We start from the raw sequence: 18,429 nt of genomic DNA, 5'->3' as shown, positions 1-18,429 counted from the left end.
AGCTGATCCGGCAAAGTTAAATACTGAAATAGATCCCAGGGAGATCACCAGCCGGACAAGGGGACTGTCAGATATTCACAAAAGCAGCAGCACAGGATTCACCAGGCACTATGTCCCAGAGCAGCCCACAGCCTCCACAGGCAGCACAGCAGAGAGGGAGGGGTTAATCCCTCCAAAGTTTATGGCACAAACAGGAGCTTGTCAGATAAGGGGGGTGCAGGGCCCAATCTTCCAGGGCACACACCGCACTACCCCTTTATTATTACAATGATGCGCTCACCTCCCAGGTTGTACCGCAGTCTTGCTGTAAAGCACCATTCTCCTTACTGCTGGAGAGCGCGCTGCAGTGATGGCTGTCGCCTCCCAGGTGCCGCCTGCTGCCCCAGATCAAGCACCTGTATCTCAGCGTTCCACAGCGCTCCCGCTTCAGCCCAGGTGTCCAGGGGAGATGTATCCGGCTCCAGCAGCCGCCGGCGCCGCGTCCTGTATGCTGGGACACGCGTCCAAGATGGCCGCCGCAGCCCAGGGATTTTTACCGCCCGTCCTTGCTACTTCACTTCCCGGCGTCTCCAAAACCGCCGCTCCCGGGAGTCGCCGGTCTCCTGAGATCGTAAGGGCTCCTCTCCAGCCGGTGCAGCCGGTAAAACGGGGGAATTTGTGGCAGGATTCAGTTCAGGATGGCCGGAGCTCTCCTAAGGTGCGTCCTCTCTCCTGGACCCGTCAACTGGTTTTGACTTTGATCACTGTGAATAGGGAATAAAAATTGTTTAACCATGCATTTTAAGCCGGGAACTCGCAACCGTGTGTGATGTGAGAAACTCACAGGAGTTTATCACATCACGCTCGATTGTGTGATCACGGCCTTCAGGTTCACTGCCGCATCATGCCACACTGCAAAACTTACGAAAATAATTTCTGACTTGTGACGTGGCGTTGTCCCAGTCATCCATCAGCGCTTGGGCCACCTCATTCCACAGCCACCGAATCACCACAGCGTCAGGGTGCTGCTGCTCCCGGGTGTCCCACAACGCAATTCGCTCTTTCACCGAGGTAATGAGGAGGTCGTTGTCTATAAAATCCTCCTCCCGTTGTGAGACCTAGAAATAAAAAGACATTAATGTTGGAAAGATAAAATACTTGCGGTAAAACAAAAACTGTCAAAAAGAAAAAAAAGTCCAAAAAACTGTCAAGAATACTTACACGCTGTCTTGCCAACGGAGCTTGGGCCTGAGTCTGCTGCTCCTGCTCATCCGCACTGTAATGGTTCTGTAAAAATAAATATTTTGCCACATGTGTAATAGGGACAGTGAATACTTACCAATCAGTAGCAAATGCACTCACTTCAGTCTCCTGTCCACTCTGTAAGCTCTGATCTTCAGTGGAGGACATGATGAGGAATGCTGCAAGAGACAGAAATGATTTAAGACTGCAGGGAGAAAAACACAGGCAGACATACACTGTGTTCCAAATTATTATGCACATAGAGTTTAGGAGTGATAAGGTTAGAATTTTTTTGTTTGTCATTTAAAGTCATTGATGGTGATGTGTGTCAGGGCTCTTTATATCACTGAAAGCAATTGCAGATACCTGTGCAAATTAGTTTGGCAGGTGTGTCCAAATAAAGGCAAGACTACTTAAGAAGGCTGTTCCACATTATTAAGCAGCCTACGTTTTTTGCCAAAATGGGAAAGAAAAAGGATGTGTCAGCCGCTGAGAAGCAACACATTGTGGAGTATTTAGGTCAAGGCTAGTGTTGAGCGATACCGTCCGATACTTGAAAGTATCGGTATTGGAAAGTATCGGCCGATACCGGCAAAGTATCGGATCTAAACCGATACCGATACCCGATACCAATACAAGTCAATGGGACACCAAGTATCGGACGGTATCCTGTATGGTTCCCAGGGTCTGAAGGAGAGGAAACTCTCCTTCAGGCCCTGGGATCCATATCAATGTGTAAAAGAAAGAATTAAAATAAAAAATAGGGATATACTCACCCTCTGACGCGCCATGGACTTTACCGCCGTAACCGGGAGCCGTTGTACCTAAGAATGCGCGCTTGAAGGGCCTTAGATGACGTCACGGCGCTCTGATTGGTCCGTAGCGGTCGCTTGACCGCTACGCGACCAATCACAAAGCCGTGACGTCACCTAAGGTCTTTCAAGCGCTTGAAATACCTTAGAAGACGTCCGCAGCTTCTGATTGGTCGCGTGACGGTCGCGTGACCGCTACGCGACCAATCACAAAGCCGTGACGTCACCTAAGGTCTTTCAAGCGCTTATCAGAGCGCCGTGACGTCATCTAAGGCCCTTTAAGCGCGCATTCTTAGGTACAACGGCTCCCGGTTACGGCGGTAAAGTCCAGGGCGCGTCAGAGGGTGAGTATATCCCTATTTTTTATTTTAATTCTTTCTTTTTACATTGATATTAATCCCGATACCGATTCCCGATACCACAAAAGTATCGGATCTCGGTATCGGAATTCCGATACCGCAAGTATCGGCCGATACCCGATACTTGCGGTATCGGAATGCTCAACACTAGTCAAGGCATGACTACAATCAACATTGCCAAGACACTTCATCGTGATCATCACACAATCAAGAAGTATGTAGCTGATTCCCAGCACACACGTGTGCGTGCTGATAAGGAAAAATTGAGGACTGTTTCCCACAGGCAATTGCGTAAGGTTAAAAGAGCAGCAGCAAAAATGCCTTGTCATAGCAGCAGACAAGTTTTTGAAGCTGCTGGTGCCTCCAACGTCCCCAGAACAACAAGATGCAGGGTCCTTCAGAGGTTTGCAGCTGTGCGTAAGCCATCCTGTCAACCACCTCTATCCACTGCAACAAGAAGAAACGGCTCCAGTGGGCCAAACGATACATGAAGACTGCCTTCCAAACTGTTTTGTTCACCGATGAGTGCCATGCAACGCTCGATGGTCCAGATGGATGGAGTGGCTGATGGACACCCCATGAAAACACGGCTAAGGCGCCAACAAGGAGGAGGTGGAGTAATGTTTTGGGCTGGAATCATGGGGAGAGAGATTGTCGGCCCCTTTATGATTCCTGAAGGGGTAAAGATGAACTCCATAATCTATGTGGAGTTTCTAAAACAACACTTCCTGCCATGGTTCAAGAGGAAGAACCGAGCTTTCCGCAGCAAGAACATTTTCATGCATGATGATGCACAGTCTCATGCTGCAAAAAACACATCTGCATTTCTGGCTGCTATGGGCATAAAAGAGGACAAACTTATGGTGTGGCCACTATCTTCCCCTGACTTCAACCCCATTGAGAACCTCTGGAGCATCATCAAAAGGAGTTTCTATGATGGCGGGAGGCAGTTCACATCTAAGCAACAGCTCTGGGAGGGTATTCTGTCCACATGCAAAACAATTGAAGCAGAAACCATCCAAAAACTGACAAATTCAATGGACGAGAGAGTTCAGAAGCTTCTTTTGAACAAGGGGTCCTATGTGCAAATGTAACATCACCTAGAATAAAGTTTTCACTTAAACTGTTTGATTTCATTTTGTAATAAGCTGATAATGCTTATAACTTCACAATTGACCATTTTTTTGTTCAAAATAAAAAAAAAAAGGTTGAAAACTCTGCTGTGCATAATAATTTGGAACATGCATTTTGAGTGTTTATTTTTTTTAAAAAGATACTGTTTTCATAGGCAATTTTTTCCAAAACATTGCAATTATACTAGAATAGTAGATGACTGGAATATAACAATGACTGCAATTAAGATAGGTAATTTAGAGAAAATATGAGGAAATATTATTTGCATAATAATTTGGAACACAGTGTATAGCTTGTATACTTAAGTTTTGATAGTCTGCCAAACTTGATGCTGCAATGCTTGTATTGCTTCCAGAGTCTTGAGAGTAATGGACTTAAACTGCCCACTCCTTCTTTTATAAGGTTTGTTTGGGGGGTGGTTTAAAACAAGTTCCTAGACATGTTTGCTCATAAGAACGCATGTGTACCCAAACGCAAGTCCTTGCGTACGCATGTGTTCCCATAGACTGTAATGCGTTTATTTGACGCACTCCTTCCGCAAGCGTCTGCATGCGTATGGCGGTGGAAATTTGCCGCCATAAAAATTCGAACATAATGTGTTAGCCATGCCAGCCGCGCACCGCAAAAATACACATGCGTAAGCAAACGTGGACGAACGCATGCACCTGTGTCTACAATGTAAAAGATAGGAAATCAAGACGCATGTGGATGTATGCATCCAAAACGCTGCAGACACAACCGCAAATGTGAAACCAGCCTAAGCACTCCCTCCTTCTCTGTGACAGGAGGAGTACCTGAACCAGATAACTCCTCTCTCACCACAGCTGAATGGTTTTCTCTGGCCTCTGGAGCCATAGCATCATAAAACCCTCTACTGCCTAAAGAAACTGTTGTCTGTCCCAGACAACCAAGTAACAACAGGGTTGCCTGGCAAATCGACAGCATTCTTTGAACAATTAATAAAATCCACAAAACTAAGGAACAAATTCTGCATACCTGACATTGATTGTGCTGCAGGTATCGGTTTACTTGGAGCCTGCTTGTGCCAAGGATCCACCCGGTGAAGCTAATTTATGGCCACGAATCCTCTTGGTCTTCCATATCCCCGGAGGTGAATATCTCCTGTTCGGTTTGTTGGTTCTCCGGGACTCTCTTCTCACAGCTTCTTTCCTCATTCACATATCTATCTTCTTCCTGCCTTGTATCGTGAGTGTCATTAACCACTTCAAATTCCTGAGCTTCTGGAGTGAAAGTCTTCATCTTGAGACAATAACAGTATGTTGTTTAGCCACTCATCTCCTTTCTGCATGCTCAGCTATCAGTTTTAGGAGATGAGCCATGCTTTGAGGTACAGCTGTAATTAAGATTCCGGCTACTGTAACTTCATCTGACAGGAATGCAGTGCTTCAGAATTTCTCCTTGGCGCCGAAATCTGTTAACCAATCAGACTCCTGTTGCTTATTTCTGCCTGTCACCTGAGCACTAGAAGAACCAATCCACAAACAGGTAAGTACCATTTTCATAAATCAAAGATGGGGGAGATATGAATAAACCTTAAACATTGAGAGAACTAAGGGAACATACCAAAATTGAACTCTAATCCACTTAGTCAATAGAAAACATGGGGGAGCTGGTGCCGCAATCCCATGAAGCCCCCACGCTATTTGCTCTAAAGCGGGGCTTGTACATTTCTTGTGTCAAGCCACTCATGACCAATAGACAATGCCAGAAGTGTCTTATCTGGGCCAAGGAGAAAAAGAACAGGACTGTTGCTCAGTGGTTGAAGGTGTTGTTTTCAGAGGAAAGCACACTTTGCATTTCATTTGGAAATCAAGGTCCCAGAGTCTGGAGGAAGAGTAGAGGCCACAATCCAAGCTGCTTGAGGTCTACTGTGATGATTTGGAAATCAAGGTCCCAGAGTCTGGAGGAAGAGTAGAGGCCACAATCCAAGCTGCTTGAGGTCTACTGTGATGTTTCCACAATCAGTGATGGTTTGGGGAGCCATGTCATCAGCTGGTGTAGGTCCACTGTATTTTATCAAGACCAAAGTCAGCGCAGCTGTCTACCAGGAAATTTTAGAGCACTTCATGCTTCCCTCTGCCGACAAGCTTTTTTGAGATGGACATTTCATTCTCCAGCAGGACTTGGCACACGTCAACACTGCGAATAGTACCAGTAACTGGTTTAACCCCTTCCCCACATGCACTGTGTATATGTGTGTGTGTGTGTGTGTGTGTATATATATATATATATATATATATATATATATACACATACATACATACACACACACACACACACACACACACACACACACACACACACACACACACACACACTCACTGCTCTGCGGGAGGTGCGTTCCCGCAATGAACAGTATACAGTGGCACGATCGAGCGGCCTCACGTGCTGAGTGCTGACACCCCTCAATGCCCACGATGAGTGCTAGTATTTTAAAATCATTTTTCAAGCTGGTGTTATGAAGTATTCTAATTTACTGAGATAATGACTTAATGTTGATTATGGCTTGCAGCCAATGAAAACTTAAACAGAAATACACTTGAAATAGATCATTCTGTTTTGTAATGACTTTATATAATGAGTTTCACTTTTTTATTGAACTGAAATTAACTTTTTGACCTAATTTAGTGAGGACATGTGTGTTTTAAAAAGTATATATACATCAGTTTCAGAACCCTCCAGTAGAAACTTTTCAGATATCTTCCAAACCATACTGAAGAGCCTCAAAAGCATACATGAGCTTTCAGGAACTGTTCTGCAGACCTTTGGCCAGTCTGCATTGTGCTCTGTACTCAGAATTTGGCGCTACTGCAAGAGCATATGGCAATTTGGGACAAAGGATTGTGCATGTTCGGTCCAAGCTTTTCCTACAAGCAGACTGTCTGAGGAAGTGAGAGGGAACTGTGGATGCTTGACTGTTGCTATTGGAAGTGCAGAACAAATCTAACAATGTGAATATAACAGGTGGGGGAGTCATTCGAGGTTGGTGTGTGGGAAGGTGACATTTGCATAGGTTGAGAAATGTGGTGTATTGGTATGGGTTTATGACAGTGATTTTGGGTTTATGACAATGATTTTGGGAAGCGGCTCTATAAACTTCTTACCTTACCCACCCCCTATCTTTCTTTTACAGACTATCATAGTATCATAGCTGATATTGGAAGATCATGTCCCAAACAGCAAAGCATCTATCTCGAGTATTGTGAGTACCCTGTATACTGTTTGCCCACTTCAGATGGACATATAATAATGCAGTATCAATATAACAATGCGATTTGTAACCAAACATTTACATTTTTTTTTTGTCTTGAGGCCCAACTGTAGCACGATAAATGCCATATAAAATGTCACTGCTGAGTAAAAAAAAGTGCAGTAATACAGTGCCAGGAAAATGTGCCCACTTCAGATGTAAAATGTCGCGTTTAATTTCTGCAGGGAATAACTAGTGAAAGAGGGGGAGGGTAGGTAGGGATTACAGGGGGGGTGTGCCCAAGAGGAGAAGAAAATCCTTGTTAGCAGAAAAGGAGTGTAATACTAAGGAAAATCAGAGGCCGTTGGATGCCTGTTTGCATAGCTATGGTAGATCAAACGGGGTATGATTACTGTAATTCGCCTATGGAGCCAAAAATAACCCAGGGTCTTAAACCTGCAGGAGATCTTGTAGTGAAAATGGCCTCTGTATGTTCTGCTCTTCCTGAGGGCATCCCTCAGACTAAAGAACATTATAGACTTGCCTGGAAAACAGCTCCTCCTATTAACCATGTGACTAGGAGCTGGCCAATAGGACACCGTTCACATCATTGTACACTTTCACAATTACATGACCCCAGAACACCGCAAATGAAAAATGCATTGCATCTAAAATGTAGGTGACTAGAAATGGATAATTATAGCTCACAACTGCAGGAGATAATGTAGAGGGATAGTTAGAGAGTGAGCTGCAGTGTACAGAAGCTACTCACAATCCAGGATTACTTATAGGGAAGGACACACTCTTGACTGGGTCACTACACATGCGCCATGTATGATCAGCAAGTCTCCCTGTCAGTGCAGCACTGACCGCTTCTATAGCATGCGGATGAAGCATGGAAGCCATCAGCCTGTAAGAAACGATTGTCCCATAGTGGGACAAAGTAAAAAAAATAAGAAGTGTGAATTATTTTTTTTTAATAATTGTAAAAAAAAAAATATATATATATACATACATATATACTAGCTGTACTACCCGGCTTCGCCCGGGTTAATGACTGCTGTTAGCAAAATAGAATGTGTTAACAAAAATTTATTCTGCACACAAAAACCACAAAACAAATAGATAGAAATGTAATTATTAAAAGGCAAAAACTAAGCTAATAGAAGAATTTCGCAACATATATTAGCTTTGTTATACTGAGAATGTCTTTGTTGCCTATATTAACCAATCAGAGCTCAGGTTAATTAACTGTAGCAAAATAGAAGCTGAGCTGTGATTGGTTGCTATTGGCAGCCTGATAAATCCCCAGCCAACAGGAAGCCCTCCCCCCTGGCAGTATATATTAGCTCACACATACACATAATAGACAGGTCATGTGACTGACAGCTGCCGTATTTCCTATATGGTACATTTGTTGCTCTTGTAGTTTGTCTGCTTATTAATCAGATTTTTATTTTTGAAGGACAATACCAGACTTGTGTGTGTTTTAGGGCGAGTTTCATGTGTCAAGTTGTGTGTGTTGAGTTGCGTGTGGCGACATGCATGTAGTGACTTTTGTGAGATGAGTTTTGTGTGGCGACATGCGTGTTGCAACATTTTGTGTGTCGAGTTGCATGTGACAGGTTAGTGTAGCAAGTTGTGTGCAGCAAGATTTGTGCATGGCGAGTTTTGCGCGTGGCGAGTTTTATGTGTGGTGCGTTTTGAGTATGTGCAAGTTTTGTGTGAGGCAACTTTTGCATGTGGTGCAACTTTTGTACATGTGGCAATTTTTCTGTGTGTGCAAGTTTTGCATACTATATACCTGTAGGTAATCTGCTCCTGTATATAGTATATACCTGTGTGTCATCTCCTCCTGTATATAGTATATACCTGTATGTCATCTCCTCCTGTATGTAGTATGTACCTGTATGTCATCTCCTCCTCTATATAGTATATACCTGTGTGTCATCTCTCCTGTATATAGTATATATCTGTGTCATCTCCTCCTGTATGTAGTATATACCTGTGTCATCTCCCCTGTAAATAGTATATACCTGTGTGTCATCTCCTCCTGTATATAGTATATAGCTGTATGTCATCTCCTCCTGTATTAGCCCTCGTTCACACGTTATTTGGTCAGTATTTTTACCTCAGTATTTGTAAGCTAAAATGGCAGCCTGATAAATCCCCAGCCAACAGTAAGCCCACCCCCTGGCAGTATATATTAGCTCGCACATACACATAATAGACTGGTCATGTGACTGACAGCTGCCGGATTCCTATATGGTACATTTGTTGCTCTTGTAGTTTGTCTGCTTATTAATCAGATTTTTATTTTTGAAGGATAATACCAGACTTGTGTGTGTTTTAGGGCGAGTTTCGTGTGTCAAGTTGTGTGAGTTGCGTGTGGCGACATGCATGTAGGGACTTTTGTGAGATGAGTTTTGTGTGGTGACATGCGTGTAGCAACATTTTGTGTGTCGAGTTGCATGTGACAGGTTAGTGTAGCAAGTTGTGTGCAGCAAGTTTTGCGCATGGCGAGTTTTGCGCGTGGCGAGTTTTATGTGTGGTGCCTTTTGAGTATGTGCAAGTTTTGTGTGAGGCAACTTTTGCATGTGTTGCAACTTTTGTGCATGTGGCAATTTTTCTGCGTGTGGCAATTTTTCTGCATGTGGCAATTTTTCTGCGTGTGCAAGTTCTGCGTGTGGCGAGTTTTCCATGAGGTGAGTTTTGCACGTGTGGCGAGTTTTGCATGTGGAGAGTTTTGCGCGTGGCGAGTTTGTGTTTCTACTTTTATGTGGCGAGGTTGGTGTATGTGTGGTGAAATGTGCGCTGAGGGTGATATATGTGTTCGAGCACGTGGTAGTGTGTGGCGCATTTTGTGTGTGTGTTCATATCCCCGTGGTGGTGTGTTGATTATCCCATGTTGGGGCCCCACCTTAGCAACTGTACAGTATATACTCTTTGGCGCCATCGCTGTCATTCTTTAAGTCCCCCTTGTTCACATCTGGCAGCTGTTAATTTGCCTCCAACACTTTTCCTTTCATTTTTTCCCCATTATGTAGATAGGGGCAAAATTGTTTGGTGAATTGGAAAGCGCGGGGTTAAAATTTCACCTCACAACATAGCTTTGACGCTCTCAGGGTCCAGACGTGTGACTGTGCAAAATTTTGTGCCTGTAGCTGCGACGGTTCAGATGCCAATCCCGGACATACATACATACATACATACATACATACATACATACATACATACATACATACATACATACATATACACACATTCAGCTTTATATAATATACAGTGCCTACAAGTAGTATTCAACCCCCTGCAGATTTAGCAGGTTTAATAAGATGCAAATAAGTTAGAGCCTTCAAACTTCAAACAAGAGCAGGATTTATTAACAGATGCATAAATCTTACAAACCAAAAAGTTTTGTTGCTCAGTTAAATTTTTATAAATTTTAAACATAAAAGTGTGGGTCAATTATTATTCAACCCCTAGGTTTAATATTTTGTGGAATAACCTTTGTTTGCAATTACAGCTAATAATCGTCTTTTATAAGACCTGATCAGGCCGGCACAGGTCTCTGGAGTTATCTTGGCCCACTCCTCCATGCAGATCTTCTCCAAGTTATCTAGGTTCTTTGGGTGTCTCATGTGGACTTTAATCTTGAGCTCCTTCCACAAGTTTTCAATTGTGTTAAGGTCAGGAGACTGACTAGGCCACTGCAACACCTTGATTTTTTGCCTCTTGAACCAGGCCTTGGTTTTCTTGGCTGTGTGCTTTGGGTCGTTGTCTTGTTGGAAAATGAAATGATGACCCATCTTAAGATCCTTGATGGAGGAGCGGAGGTTCTTGGCCAAAATCTCCAGGTAGGCCGTGCTATCCATCTTCCCATGGATGCGGACCAGATGGCCAGGCCCCTTGGCTGAGAAACAGCCCCATAGCATGATGCTGCCACCACCATGCTTGACTGTAGGGATGGTATTCTTGGGGTCGTATGCAGTGCCATCCAGTCTCCAAACGTCACGTGTGTGGTTGGCACCAAAGATCTCGATCTTGGTCTCATCAGACCAGAGAACCTTGAACCAGTCAGTCTCAGAGTCCTCCAAGTGATCATAAGCAAACTGTAGACGAGCCTTGACATGACGCTTTGAAAGTAAAGGTACCTTACGGGCTCGTCTGGAACGGAGACCATTGTGGTGGAGTACGTTACTTATGGTATTGACTGAAACCAATGTCCCCACTGCCATGAGATCTTCCCGGAGCTCCTTCCTTGTTGTCCTTGGGTTAGCCTTGACTCTTCAGACAAGCCTGGCCTCGGCACGGGAGGAAACTTTCAAAGGCTGTCCAGGCCATGGAAGGCTAACAGTAGTTCCATAAGCCTTCCACTTCCGGATGATGCTCCCAACAGTGGAGACAGGTAGGCCCAACTCCTTGGAAAGGGTTTTGTACCCCTTGCCAGCCTTGTGACCCTCCACGATCTTGTCTCTGATGGCCTTGGAATGCTCCTTTGTCTTTCCCATGTTGACCATGTATGAGTGCTGTTCACAAGTTTGGGGAGAGTCTTAAATAGTCAGAAAAGGCTGGAAAAAGAGATAATTAATCCAAACATGTGAAGCTCATTGTTCTTTGTGCCTGAACTACTTCTTAATACTTTAGGGGAACCAAACAGAATTCTGGTGGGTTGAGGGGTTGAATAATAAATGACCCTCTGAAAAAACTTTTCCCAATTTTAAAAAAAAATAAACAAAGAAATAACATTCTTTTTTGCTGCAGTGCATTTCACACTTCCAGGCTGATCTACAGTCCAAATGTCACAATGCCAAGTTAATTCCAAATGTGTAAACCTGCTAAATCTGCAGGGGGTTGAATACTACTTGTAGGCACTGTATATATATATATATATATATATAAAATCAGTATATTATAACGCTAATAAATATTTGAATGAAAAAAATATCTAAACCATAAAAGTACACACATATGGTATCGCCATGTCTGCAATACATGACCTATAAAATTGTCACGCTAGTTAATGCCTTTAGTGAACACCAGAACAAAAAAGAGGCAAAAAACAATGGTTTATCAACATACCGCCAAACAAAGTGGAATAATACACGATAAAAAAATATTGAAAAAAATAAACATGGTACCGCTGAAAACGTCATCTTGTCCCACAAACCCCCAAACCGCTCCATCAGCGGAACAATAAGTTACAGCTCGCAGAATAAAGCGATGCAAAAATGTTTTTTTTTTAAATGACTGTTTTGTATAAAAGCGTCAAAACATAAAAAAAGGATATAGATGGGGTATCTCTGTAATGGTACTGACCCGAAGAATAAAACTGCCTTACCAATTTTACTACACATGGAATGGTATGAACGCCCTCCCCCCCCCCCCCCCCCCACAAAAAAAAATCCTGAATTGCTGTTTTTTGTTCATTCTGCCTCTTATAATCGGAATAGAAAGTGATCAAAAAATGTCATGTGCCTAAAAATGGTACCAATAAAAACGTCAGCTTGTCCCACAAAAAACAAGACCTCACAACCCTGTGGGCCAAAATATGGAAAAATGATAGCTCTCAAAATGTGGCGGTGCAAAAAACTATTTTTTGCAATAAAAAGCGTCTTTTTAGCGTGTGAAATAAGCAAAACCTGCTGTAAGGTCTCTTTCACACGTCCTGATATTTCTGGTACAGGAGATAAATAAAAAAAAAACAAAAAAAACTGACAGTCACATCCAAACATAGACTAGGTGTGAACAGGTGCTTACTTAGAGTCACCAACTCTTATGCACTCAAACAAAAAAAGCAGCACTCTGTTGCGACATAGCTTGAAAGTATGAATTATGAAAAGTGAATTGCATTACTGCACTAAAAATATGAAAAATTGAGAGTTTAGCGTATAAATTGGCCAATTTATGTGTACCTGGAAGCCACTTTAAGGCGTTTCTCATTTTCAGGACCTAACAATGCCAATCCTCCCTTAGAATAAAATCTTCATCTGAATTGGAACCTTATGAGTCCTCTCTTAGACTAAAATCTATCTCTCTGAGGGGGGGTAGTGGTCCTGTTGTGATTAAAAACACCTGTGGCTAAAAGGCAGAGTACTCAGTCAGAAGGCTAATGAATACAAATTTCAAAAAACTGGCCGTCCCATCCAAACCTAGACTAGGTGTGAACAGGTGCTAACCTAGAGACACCAACTCGTATACATTAAAACAAAAAAAGGCATTACATTACTGCACTGGAAAAGAGAAATGCCTTACCGTGGCTTCAAGGTACACATAAATTAGAATACAGGTCCTTCTCAAAAAATTAGCATATAGTGTTAAATTTCATTATTTACCATAATGTAATGATTACAATTAAACTTTCATATATTATAGATTCATTATCCACCAACTGAAATTTGTCAGGTCTTTTATTGTTTTAATACTGATGATTTTGGCATACAACTCCTGATAACCTAAAAAACCTGTCGATGATGATGATGGCCTTCTTGACATCTGTCAGGTCGCTAGTCTTACCCATGATGGGGGTTTTGAGTAATGAACCAGGCAGGGAGTTTTTAAAAGCCTCAGGTATCTTTTGCATGTGTTTAGAGTTAATTAGTTGATTCAGAAGATTAGGGTAATAGGTCATTTAGAGAACCTTTTCTTGATATGCTAATTTATTGAGACAGGTTTTTTGGGTTATCAGGAGTTGTATGCCAAAATCATCAGTATTAAAACAATAAAAGACCTGACAAATTTCAGTTGGTGGATAATGAATCTATAATATATGAAAGTTTAATTGTAATCATTACATTATGGTAAATAATGAAATTTAACACTATATGCTAATTTTTTGAGAAGGACCTGTATAAACCAGCTCACCCGTGATGCATAAGCTGAACTTCGGGAGCATGGACCCACTGTGTCCAGGCTCCCGAGCGGCCACAAACTGCGCCTGCGCAAGTTATACTACCGCGGTGCCTTATGGGATTTGGGGACAGCGGCCAGAAGTCCCAACTGGCGATTATATAGCAATTTAATGGGGAAATGTCCCTTTATTTTCTTGAGCAGTGTGTATATAGAGATGATAGAAATAAAGGGAACACTAAAATACCACATACTAATATCACTAAATGAAATATTTCAGTTGCAAATCTTTATTCATTACATAGTAGAATGTGTTGAGAACAATAAAACATAAAAATGATCAATGTAAATCAAAATGAATATCCCATGGAGGTCTGGATTTGGAATGATGCTCAAAATCAAACTGGAAAATCAAATTACAGGCTGATCCAACTTCAGTGGAAATGCCTCAAAACAAGGAAATGATGTTCAGGTGTGTGTGTGTGTGTGTGTGTGTGTGTGTGTGTGTGTGTGTGTTCCACGTGCCTGTATGACCTCCCTACAATGTCTGGGCATGCTTCTGATGAGGCGGCGGATGGTCTCCTGAGGGATCTCCTCCCAGACCTGGACTAAAGCATCCGCCAACTCCTGGACAGTCTGTGGTGCAATGTGACGTTGGTGGATGGTGCGAGACATGAGCCACAGCTTGCACTGATGTGCCATCCTGGATGAGCTGCACTAGCTGTGCCACTTGTGTGGGTTGTAGATTCTGTCTCATGCTACCATGAGTGTGAAGACAACATTCAAAAGTGACCAAAACATCAGCCAGAAAGCATTTGGTACTGAGATGTGGTCTGTTGTCCCCCACCTGTAGAACCACTCCTTTATTGAGTGTGTCTTGATAATTGCCAGTAATTTCCATCTGTTGTCTATTCCATTTGCACAACAGCATGTGAAATTGATTGTCAAACAGTGTTGCTTCCTAAGTGGACAGTTTGATTTCACAGAAGTTTGATTACTTAAACAACAGAATATTACTTCAAGTGTTCCCTTTATTTTTTTGGAGGTGTGTGTATATATATATATATATATATATATATATATATATATATATATATATATATATATATATATATATATATATATATATATATATATATATATATATATATATATATATATATATATATATAATTTTTTTATTATTACAGACCAAAAGTTTGGACACAACTTCTCATTTAAAGATTTTTCATGACTATGAAAATTGTACATTCACACTGAAGGCATCAAATCTATGAATTGACACATGTGGAATTATATACTTAACAAAAAAGTGTGAAACAACTGAAATTATGTCTTATATTCTAGGTTCTTCAAAGTAGCCACCTTTTGGTTTGATGACTGCTTTGCAGACTCTTGGCATTATCTTGTTGAGCTTCAAGAGGTAGTCACCCAGGATAAAGGCTGGAGCAGAACAGGAGCAAGCTACTGATGAGAACAACCAGCCACTCACCTAAATAATAGAAGGCTTGGCTGCCTAGTAGCAAAATTATTGCACTTTTTATCATTATTTTTCAGGGTGCAGCAGGGCCCCTTTACGTTGGCTTGTTTTTTGTGTGGTGCATCTCTACTATATAATTGTCTAAGGGTCACTTCCGTCTGTCTGTCCTTCTTTCTGTCTTTCTTTCTGTCACGGATATTCATTGGTTGCGGCCTCTGTCTGTCATGGAATCCAAGTCGCTGATTGGTCGTGGCAAAATGCCCACGACCATTGCCAAGACCATTCAGCGACATGCACAGTCCGGAAGAAAATGGCCGCTCCTTACTCCCCACACTCAGTGCCCGGTACCCGCATACACCCCTCTGGTCACCGCTCACACAGGGTTAATGCCGGCAGTAAGGCTGGGTTCACACTGCGTTAGTGTTACCCGTTTAACGGACTACGTTACACCACGGCATAACGTGGTGTAACTTAGTCCGTTAACGCCGCCATTGAATGCAATGGCGGACGCATCGCTAGCGCACGCCCACAATGGGCGTGCGCTAGCGATGTGCCATCATTGAGTAACGGATCCTGAGACGCGGGCTGCAGCGTTTCTGGGTCCGTCACTGCTAGCGCAGATAGAGCTAGCAGAGCTCTATCTGCGCTAGCTGAATGCAAACGCCGAGACTTGCGCTAGCAGCAGCCCGTTAGCGTATGTGCTGAACGGGCTGCTGCTAACGCAATGTGAACCTAGCCTAACGGACCGCGTTATGCCGCGGGTAGCGCACTCCGTTACCACCGCTATTAACCCTGTGTGACCAAGTTTTTACTATTGACGCAGCCTATGCAGCGTCAATAGTAAAAACATCTAATGATAAAAAAAATAAAAAATCATTATATACTCACCTTTCGCCGCCTTTCCCGCTCCTCGCGATGCTCCGTCCGGTCCACGCAAGCGGGACGTTCCGGTGACAAGGATGTCTGGGAGAAGGACCTGCCATGACATCACGGTCATGTGACCTCAACGTCATCACACCCTGGGACCGGAAGCTGCCGCCTGCACCCCACACAGGCGACAGAACTACTACTTGCCCGTGGAAGGTGAGTATATGTTTATTTATTTATTTTTTTTAACCTGTGACATACGTGACTGCCCAATATACTACGTGTCGCTGTGCAATATACTACGTGGCTCTGTGCTATATACTACGTCGCTGTGCAATATATACTACGTGGCTCTGTGCTGTATACTACGTCACTGGGCAATATACTACGTGGCTGGGCAATATGCTACGTTGCTGGGCAATATACTACGTGGCTCCGTGCTGTATACTACGTCACTGGGCAATACACCACGTGGCTGGGCAATACACTACGTCACTGGGCAATATGGCAATATACTACGTGGACATACATATTCTAGAATACCTGATGCGTTAGAATTGGGCCACCATCTAGTTTATATATAGTGCTGGACGGCCCGCCTGCTAATTCTATGGGCTTGATCAATAGGTTGTCCAGACACTGTGCATCACACCTGTGTGAATAGTGTCTTATGTAAGCCTTATCTGTGTGCATTTTTTGCTACTAGGCAGCGAACCCCTCTATTATTTAGGTGAGTGGGTGGTTGTTCTCATCAGTAGCTTGCATCTGTGCTGCTCCAGCCTTTATCAGTGGGGGGCCTGCTGCACCTTGCTAGTGCATTTGTCATTTGACAAGGTTTTGGTGAGTCTGTTTTTCAGGATGTGTTTTTTTAGAGAGTCATATCACACAAAATAGTTAATAAATAACATTTCCCACATGTCTGCTTTACATCAGCACAACTTTGGAAACATACTTTTTTTTTTTGGGGGGGGGGGGTAGGACGTTATAGGGGTTAAAAGTTAACCAGCGATTTCTCGTTTTTACAAAAAAATTTGCAAACCCATTTTTTTTTTAGGTACCACATCACACTTGAAGTGACTTTGAGGGGCCTATATGACAGAAAATGCCCATAAGTGACACCATTCTAAAAACTGCACCCCTCAAGGTACTCAAAACCGCATTCAAAAAGTTTATTACCCTTTCTGATGCTTCACAGGAATTTTTGGAATGCTTTAAAAAAAGAAATGAACAGTTAACTTTTTTTTTCACAAAAATATTACTTCAGATACAATTTGTTTTATTTTACTAAAGGTAACAGGAGAAATTGGACTCCAAAAGTTATTGTGCAATTTGTCCTGAGTACGCCGATACCCCATATGTGGGGGTAAACCACTGTTTGTGCGCATGGCAGATTTTAGAAGGGAAGGAGCACCGTTTGACTTTTCAATGCAAAATTGGCTGGAATTGAGATCTGACGCGATGTCGCATTTGAAGGCCCCTGATGTGCCTAAACAGTGGAAACCCCCCAATTCTATCTCCAACCCTAACCAGGCCCCTAACCACACCCCTAACTCTAACTTTAGCCCTTACCCTAACGGGAAAATGGAAATAAATATATATTTTTAATTTATTTTTCCCTAACTAAAGGGATGATAAAGGGGGGTTTGATTTACTATTTATAGCGGGTTTTTATGTTTGTCAGCTGTCACACACTAAAAGATGCTTTTTATTGCAAAAACTAGTTTTTGCATCACCACATTTTGAGAGCTATAATTTTTTCGTATTTTGTCCCACAAAGTCATGTGTGGTCTCGTCTTTTGCGGGACAAGTTGACGTTTTTATTTGTACCTTTTTTGGGCACATGACATTTTTTGATCGCTTTTTATTCCAATTTTTGGGATGCAGAATGAACAAAAACCAGCAATTCCTGAATTTCTTTCTTTTTTTGGGGGGGGCGCGTTTACACCGTTCTGTGTGTGTGTGTTGTAAAATTGATAAAGCAGTTTTATTCTTCGGGTCAGTATGATTACAGAGATACCTCATTTATATCATTTTTTTGTGTGTGTTTTGGCGCTTTTACACATTAAAAACTTATACAGAAAAAATAATTACTTTTGCATCTCTTTGTTTGAGAGCTAAAACTTTTTATTTTTTTCTGCTCATGGAGCTGTATGGCGGCTTGTTTTTTGCGTGACAAGATGACGTTTTCAGCGGTACCATTTTTATTTACATCCGGCTTTTTGATCGTGTTTAATTGCACTTTTTGTTTGGCGGCATGATGATAAAGCATTGTTTTTTGCCTCGTTTATTTTTTTATGGCGTTCACTCAAGGGGTTAACTAACTAGTGGGACAGTTTTGTAGAGCAGGTCTACATAAATGGATTTATTGGAAAAAAAATAAAATATATAAATAAATATATATAAATATATATATATATATATATATATATATATATATATATATATATATATATATATATATATATATATATATATATATATTATAGTATTTACTCG

At 42.1% G+C, this 18,429-nt stretch overlaps 1 protein-coding gene across 3 annotated transcripts in view; it reads left to right on the top strand.

Annotated features, from left to right (window-relative positions):
* HMG20B (high mobility group 20B) overlaps positions 1 to 18,429 on the top strand; it is a 550,570-nt gene that overhangs the window by 52,891 nt on the left and 479,250 nt on the right. For 2 of the 3 annotated variants that reach the window (XM_077254578.1, XM_077254566.1), the window contains exon 2: positions 6,681 to 6,749. The exons of the other annotated variant lie outside the window; for it this stretch is intronic. In XM_077254578.1, coding sequence (XP_077110693.1) covers positions 6,715 to 6,749 — 35 coding nt within the window. In that variant the 5' untranslated portion in view covers positions 6,681 to 6,714. The remainder of the gene's footprint in view (positions 1 to 6,680; positions 6,750 to 18,429) is intronic. 3 annotated transcript variants of the gene reach the window in all.

This window comes from Ranitomeya variabilis, chromosome 1, assembly GCF_051348905.1.
Source record: "Ranitomeya variabilis isolate aRanVar5 chromosome 1, aRanVar5.hap1, whole genome shotgun sequence".
In the NCBI taxonomy this organism is placed as follows: domain Eukaryota; kingdom Metazoa; phylum Chordata; class Amphibia; order Anura; family Dendrobatidae; genus Ranitomeya; species Ranitomeya variabilis.
This window is presented reverse-complemented; position numbering and strand designations above follow the sequence as displayed.